This window comes from Montipora capricornis, chromosome 2, assembly GCF_036669925.1.
Source record: "Montipora capricornis isolate CH-2021 chromosome 2, ASM3666992v2, whole genome shotgun sequence".
NCBI classification, from domain to species: domain Eukaryota; kingdom Metazoa; phylum Cnidaria; class Anthozoa; order Scleractinia; family Acroporidae; genus Montipora; species Montipora capricornis.
Genome location: NC_090884.1, coordinates 13,444,318 through 13,451,817, shown reverse-complemented (window position 1 = coordinate 13,451,817; position 7,500 = coordinate 13,444,318). Strand labels below are relative to the sequence as shown.

Here is a 7,500-nt window from a genome sequence, read left to right as displayed (position 1 = left end):
ACATACAAAAGAAACTGTTTCGTGCACAAATTGCAAGAATAGGAAATTTTGAGTGACATGCAAAATTATTTGCGTGGACAGAACTTTGTGGCCACAACACGTTATTCAGAATTCGGCAAGTTTAAAAACGCGTGTTTTGATAAAGGGACTACAAAAATGCCAATTTTTTCAATTCATGATTTTGCAAGCTACTACAATAGACCCCTCTACGATGGTCAAATAAACTGATAGAAGTGCTATATTTGCCATCCCATGACCCATTGGTAGCATTCAATTAAGGTGGCTCGAACCAGTTTCAACACTTCCAAGTAAGGCTTTTGTTGGAGGGGTCGGCACCACAACGCTGTATCGCAATCTTTATAGTTTTGCCTATGCGCTTGCCGTCAATATTTCATAGTATTGCCGTCTCACTTTTGCGGCATGTGATTGGTTCTAATGTTGAAATTGACGTCGTTGCACTGAATTGGGTTGCTGACGTACGGAAACAAATACGTTTCGCAGGTAGAAAGAATTGAAATTTCGATCAGGCGCGGGTTGATTAGTTTACAGTTTTATTTATCCTTATAAATGATGGATCGCGATACAAAACTAATTGTGATTTTGAGACGGCAATACCACATTGTATTGACGGCGTTGGGAGAAAATATATTCCGTATTGGGCTCCGTCGCTTCTCGAGTCCGCCCAATACGGAATATATTTTCTCCCAACTAGCCGTCAATATAATGTGGTATTGCCGTCTCAAAATCGCAATTTGTTTTTAGTATCATGTATTAGCGATATTTTGGTACGATATGAAACACCAATTATTGCTGAACAGGATGCAGTCATTATTGTGACGTAATATGTCACCGTAGCAACGGGCAAGCCCTGTAAAAACACCCTTTATTTCGTCTTAAGTTCCTTATATCTCAAAAACGAACTATAATATGGTATATATTTCTGAAAGCTAATCGGAAGGGCAAGATAAAACTTCCTGTAACGTTTAAACAAATTATATTCAGCGGATTCAGAGCCACCTGATTTTTCTTAGGTGGCTCTGATTCTGCAGTACAGACTTTTTTTAAACTTTGCAGAAAGTTACATCTTAGCCCTCTGGTCACTTTTTAGCGATAAAAAAAGGGCGTCACCGAGTTCGTTTTTGAGATAGGAGCAACTAAATCCAAAATATAGGGTGTTTTTGCCAAGGTTTCCCGTTCCCAAGGTAACTTATTATGTCGCAATAATGACCACATCTTGTTTAGAAATAATCGGCTTTCGTATGGTACTATAACATTGCTTTTACATGATACAGAGAGTGTCTTTGATGTGTTGAAACCGTTTTGAACCACCTTAAGATGGAAGCCTTGGAGGACAAAACGACAGCCATTGGAGTGCAACATTTGCTTGAACAACAGCACTGTAAAATACTGGGAGAAATTAAAGGGGCCATGTTGAAATGACTTTAATTTAGGGATTTTTATTAATTCCACGAGCCTGCATACTTTCCGTACAAGCACGCCCCGTGGCTACACAAATAGGCCGGGGTTTGCCTCTGCAGTAAAGTCCGAGGAGATGGATATCCTATGTACCCCCAAGGAGTCAATAAAGAGACAAAACTTGAAGTTTGCCATGAACGGTAAATGGTTTTCAGTAGAATCCTGCGAAGAGTTCTTTGGAACATGAACTTCAACTAATTCAAGTAGCAGAATAGAGCGCACGTTTATAATGCAGGCAAACTTTCAAATAACTGAACCTGAGCCGGAACCTGGTTCTCCTCTCCAGCTGATATATCTAACTCTCATCTTTATAAGAAGACGTGAGTAACGTTCTAGTTGTGTATCGTTTATTGAAAGGCTCACATCAATAGTAAAAGAAGTAAAAACACTATTTCAATGCCAAAACATAAAACTATTTTTTGAGACGAAAGACTAAGAAAATGTTAATTGATTGGTTCTATATGCAGTGGAGTTCACACAGCACGAATCAAATCGAGGTTGAAAATTTAATAAGAACATTTAGTCGCAATCTTAAGGGCAATCAACGGCTCAATACATTAATACTTCACGCACACGTTAATTTTTATCTGCAAAAATATAGAATTCGATCTAGGAAATCACAACAAAAACGGAAACAACTTTGAAGCGAAAACATGTGCTAAAGTCGGAATGGTGGATCAGCTGATTTCCTTCGACGCCGTTCCCACCAAATTATTTGAGTACATTGTACAAGGCAAACAAGACAAGATAATTGAAGCTTAACTGCACGATACTCGCACGCCGCAAAGTTATATCTCTAACCGAGACAACGTGACTACTAAGCTAATTAACTGAGGTCGTTTTAAAATTGCGCGTCTTAATTGCTTACGGTTAAAATTTAAGAGCAAAAGTCCATTACTCTTGTTAAGAGCTAAGGGCTTCTTCATCATTCTTTTAGTTTTCACTTTCTCGGCCGTTTGTTAATTTTCTTGTTAATCCAGCTCATGTATTTGTCAATGCGTGTATAGACCGCATCTTTTTCTTGTGTTGCACATCCTTCTCTCCATCGCGATATGCCAACAACTGCCCAGCTGTCACGATCATCCGAGCGTTTCACCTGAAAAAAAGAGGAAAAAATATAAGATTTTGAAATATCAGACCCCCAATCGCCTTTTCACAAACTGAAAACTGGACGATGGCCTACTAAACAGCCTAAAGTCGCCAGTGCCATGAAAAGAAATTTTAAGTGTATAGCCATTCAAGAATTCAGTTTTCCAAACATTTTTTTTTTCACTTTTGACCATAAGAAAGAACAGAAACTTCATAGACGTTCTTTTCACGTTGTCCTAGTAAGCAATGCTTAATTTAGTCGCACAGTTGCTTGGCAGTAGAGAGAAACAATAACGAAATGCCTATTGTTTGCCTATGTGAAGTAAACTTTGAACTTAAAGTTATTACCCTCGATGATTTATTCAAACTTGTAGCCGACCTTACAGGAGACAAGGCCGATGGCGTTGATCGAATTTCTGCTCGCCTTTACTCAAGGCACCAGTGTTACTTATAGGTCCATCTTTGCTACACATTTTCAATGCAGTTATTACCAATGGAATTGTCCCTAATGAATGGAAGAGTGCTAACGTAACGCCAATCTTCAAAGCTGACTACAAGACTAACCCAGCCAAGTACAGGCCTATTTCAGTTCTGTCTGTAATTGCAAAACTTTTTTAAAAGCCAAACTTTAATCAGGTATATATGTTATGGTTTAATTTTGTGTTTGGTTTGAAAAGTTCTTTTTTTTTTTCAAACCAGTTTAAATTTTTTCAACTGGGTTCATTGTTTTAGAACACTGCTTATTTTAGCATATTTGGATATCCTTTTGTAATTACTTTTATTTGAGTATGTATAAAAGAAACTAGAGAAATCATTTTAAGATTATCATGATGGATTGTTGTTGATAAACGCTAATAAACAGTATTTGAGTCTATAAAGCACCCATTTCAAATAGCGCTGAAAATCAGTATTTATGTCTAAGCATCCATTTTTAAACGGTTTGCTTTTACTGTGAGTTAGGGTTAGTAGCACTGCACAGGTTTAATGTTGTACTGAGGAGAAATAAGGCATTGGAATTCTCCAAACTCGGTCACTACTCTAGCATAATGGTTTTCGATCTCAGTTATTTTTCCTATTTTTGGGGTGCAAAAGTGACATTTGACATGCATCAAGTCGATCTCTATCAAAGAGAGGAATGTTGGAGCTGCCATTGGATGTTGGGCATTTATTTTCTGTGCATGGAATGGATTTGATAACAACTTTCTGGTTGATTTCTGCATAATTTCTTGAGGCCACTTTCTGTAATTTGTTGTTCGCTGTGAGAAAGTCGACTGTGTGCTTGGGACAAGACTCAAAACAGTTCCCGTTTTGGAACTACTCTCTTGTTGTTTCCTGTGAAGAGTTTGCCGTTGCTGTAAACCCATTTTCTTCGAGATATCAGCTGTTGTTCCATTTTGTTAATTGTTTCGACTTACATCGATCCTTGTTTCCTGAAACGTGGATATGTTTCTCTGTTTTTTTCTTTCAAGAAATGTTTTGCCTTGTTGCAAAAATCATCTTCTAAATAACTTTTTTTAGTGAGTCTTTTTTCTTTAGGTGGCCTTTCAATTCCTCCTTTTCTCTGTAGAAATCGATTTCATTTACACAATTGCGTTGGCGTGACTCTGCCATACGTGGCTCTGGTGTCGTATTGCACTTTTGTGTATATATCAAACTTTTGACCGAGAGTGGCCTGGGGTAAATAATAAATATTCATTTATAAATTATTCTGAGGAATTTGCGTCAATTGCTTGCGTGGTCACGTGGATTAAGGAGTAGACAGCAGATCCAGAAGTAGGTAGTTCAAGATCAAGTTCTTATGAGTGTTCACATAGAAATAGGAAATGACTGTGAGTAGTGTTGCGTGGAGGGAGTGGCATGAGGGGGAGTGTTTCCTTGGGATATAGCTCATGCACGTGACGTTTTATCGGTGTTTTAATAGGCTGTTAGGCTCGTGAACTATTAATGGTTTTTGAAGCATGGAAGAATCCGTCTCACGAGGCCAGGCAAGCCACTACCTTTAATTAACAATTATTCGCCGAAGGCGAAGTGATTATCGGTGAATATTCACCGAGACGAAGTCGAGGTGAATATTCACCGATAATCACTGAGCCTGAGGCGAATAATTGTTTTAGTATAAATACACAGGTGATTATTTCAAAAAAAGAGAAAAAAAAAAACACATTTCAACGCGAAATCATCTTCACTTACAGTGGCAAAACGACTACTGGCGGCCATTTTGTCCGTCTAGGTGATTATCGGCTGATAATCCGAGATAGCGAGCCAATGAGAGCGCGCGATTTTGTATAATCACCTGTCTATTTATACTAATAATTTTTATTCACTTTTAGGGACTGATGTAGTTAACTAGAATGTAATTAAGTGAAATGTAGAGATTTTTTAATAAAAGTTAAATTTTAAGTCCTTTTTATATGTTAACATTATATCTAGAGAGACACAGATAACAATAGCAAAACCTGCAAATGGTACAGATACACGTAAACGGCATGGTTATCAAGTGAGGCCTTACGCTACTGTAAATGTGATGGAAGGATGAAGAACCTTCACTGATCAACATCATCAGGGCCTTTTTGTGTGTGTGTGTGTCACCCAAGGACAGAGAAAAATCTCTGACCTGTGTGGGAATTGAACCCATGACCTCCGGGTTAGATCATAGTTGCTCTACCGATGACTGCGATGGAAGGTTCTACACCCTTCCATCACATTCACAGTAGCGTAAGGCCTCACTTGAGTTCTATGCCGTTTACATATACATACACGCTACTTAGGACAGCGCTCATGTACACTATGCTATAGATACATTGAACAAAAGACGACTGCTTATCTTTCCATGCACTATGACTGACTTTAGGCCAGCAAGCAGCAACGACACTCATTCTCGTCATCAGAGCCTCGGGTCGACCCAAGGCTCTGGGAAACTCTGCGTAGGAGAACATGCGCCGTAGGGTTCTTACAGCCAAAATTTGGCTATTTGAGCCTTACGGCGCCTGCTCACTCCTCGTGCTAACATGAATGCAACAATTAGAGACGCTTTTGATTGTTCTCCACAAAAAACCAATGAGAAGACACTTTGTTTCAGGGTTCCCCAGAGCTTTTCTCCCCCTCGGTCAAGAGAAGAGCTCTGGGGTCGAGATTGCGACTACACCCACGAAAAAAAGACGAGGGCACCTGGAAAGCAATTCACCGTTGTGCAAAAGCATGCATTTTCTCGAAAATTTCCACTTGTCATTTAAACACTCGTATACTCATCTCTTTATTCTAGCGCGTGAAGCTGTGACATAAAATTGCTGATAATTTCTCAAATTGAAAAATGTGTCGTAAACTGCAGACCTTAACACGTGAAATGACCACTTATAGTAAAAGCCATTCTGTAGTTCTAAATTAAAACCGCGTTTGGATGAAGAGAAGTTCATTTATTTCTGCTTTTGCTGTATGATGTTACAAAAGATCTGTTGTAATTTCTATACAATTTTTCATTCCGACGCACATAATTGTTTTAGAACTCTAAAACAGCTTATTAAGCGCTTCGCGTAACACCAAGAGAAAATGAGGGGACAGAGAGGGAGGCTCAAGGCGTTGGCCGGGATATGTTATGTCCACGAAAGTTATTTTTAGACGAGCGGAAGTCTTTGTTCTAGCGGAAGTCTGTCTTCTGAGACGTCCGCATGCAGTCTTTCCTCGCTCTCAGGTTCTTAGTGAAAAGAGAAAATGATGGCGCACGTGGAAGGCTGATGAATATATATTTTCTTTCAAACAGCGGACCGAGGTTTGCCTGCATGCGGACGTCTCGGAAGACTTCCGCTCGTCTAAAAATAACTTTCTTGGACATGACATATCCCAAGGGCTGGACCGGGAGCCTCCTTCTCTGTCCCCTCATTTTCTCTTGGTAACACGTAAAAAAGCAATTCTCATCCTGATTTTCTATTCTCTCAATGAATATGGCGGCGCGAAATCGAACTAGTCTTTTACAAGAAGCGGTGCATGGTGTTGGTCGTTGTTCAGCTGTCGATAACTGGGTCACTTACCACAAGCGGAGAACCCCTGTCGCCTTTGCAAGCGTCTTCGTTTGCACTGGAATTCCCTGCACAGATTACTATGTCTGTTATTGTTGCTGGATTGAGAGCATTTTCACGGCACTGCTGGTTTGATCTAAACTTAACTTGTATTTGCTGAACCACGTGCAGTGCGCGTCTCGCAGACTTTCCCAGCTTTTCCTGTAATACGATAAAAAGAACGTAATTACTGGCTACGTTTGTTCCTGTAAACGGCATAGCTTTTAAACTACTAAGTAACTGAAATTATTTTTTTTCTCGCGATAATAACTTATGAGGTTGATAACCATTCAAAAGAAAGTACTCAATAGTGAGTCTTAGATACGCCAACGGCGACAGCAACCTAAATGTCAACAAGGCAAAAACAGCGGCTATATATCTGTGGCGTCCGCAGTAAAAAGCACCGAGAAATGATTGAACTAAGCACGCTGTCCGTGGAGAACGTTAGCATGGGACTATTAACATTTCGCTTACCCGTTACCTGGGATACGTGGAATGCATTTAATCAACAAAGTTGCAATGAACGAGTGTGTTCACTGTGAGGCTATTTATATTTGAGATGATGTTTTCGCAGCCGTCGATGTCGTCTTTTTAAAGTGCTAGTGTGGTCAAAAAATAACTTCCTTTTTTTTTTCTTCATATTTTGAAAGTGCGTTTTGCCTAAGATCTAACGGGCAAAATTTTTAGCTTTGATATTTATCTGAAGACTGTTTTCTTTCAGCCGTGTAAGTTTTGGATTTCACGTTCCGCCATTACTCAAGTTCAAAACTGACCCGTTGGACCTCAGAAAGTTGGAACTAGGAAAAAGTGACGCCACTTACAATTCAGTGTGCAAATGCAGCATATATGCAAAATACGATTTAAAAGTTTGCAAGTCCCGGGT

At 39.4% G+C, this 7,500-nt stretch overlaps 2 protein-coding genes across 2 annotated transcripts in view; one reads left to right on the top strand and one right to left on the bottom strand.

Moving 5' to 3' along the window:
- Window positions 1-163, top strand: part of LOC138038890 (uncharacterized) — a 10,580-nt gene extending 10,417 nt beyond the window's left edge. Inside the window, exon 6 of the mRNA XM_068884967.1 lies at window positions 1-163. This exon is cut by the window's left edge and continues 439 nt beyond it. The gene's annotated coding sequence lies outside the window, so the exon portion shown is untranslated.
- Window positions 164-1,801: 1,638 nt separating this feature from the next.
- Window positions 1,802-7,500, bottom strand: part of LOC138033760 (complement C2-like) — a 19,041-nt gene continuing 13,342 nt past the window's right edge. The window contains exons 10-11 of the mRNA XM_068881578.1: window positions 6,591-6,779; window positions 1,802-2,572 (exon numbers count right to left, since the gene is read on the bottom strand). Coding sequence (XP_068737679.1) covers window positions 2,417-2,572; window positions 6,591-6,779 — 345 coding nt within the window. The 3' untranslated portion in view covers window positions 1,802-2,416. The remainder of the gene's footprint in view (window positions 2,573-6,590; window positions 6,780-7,500) is intronic.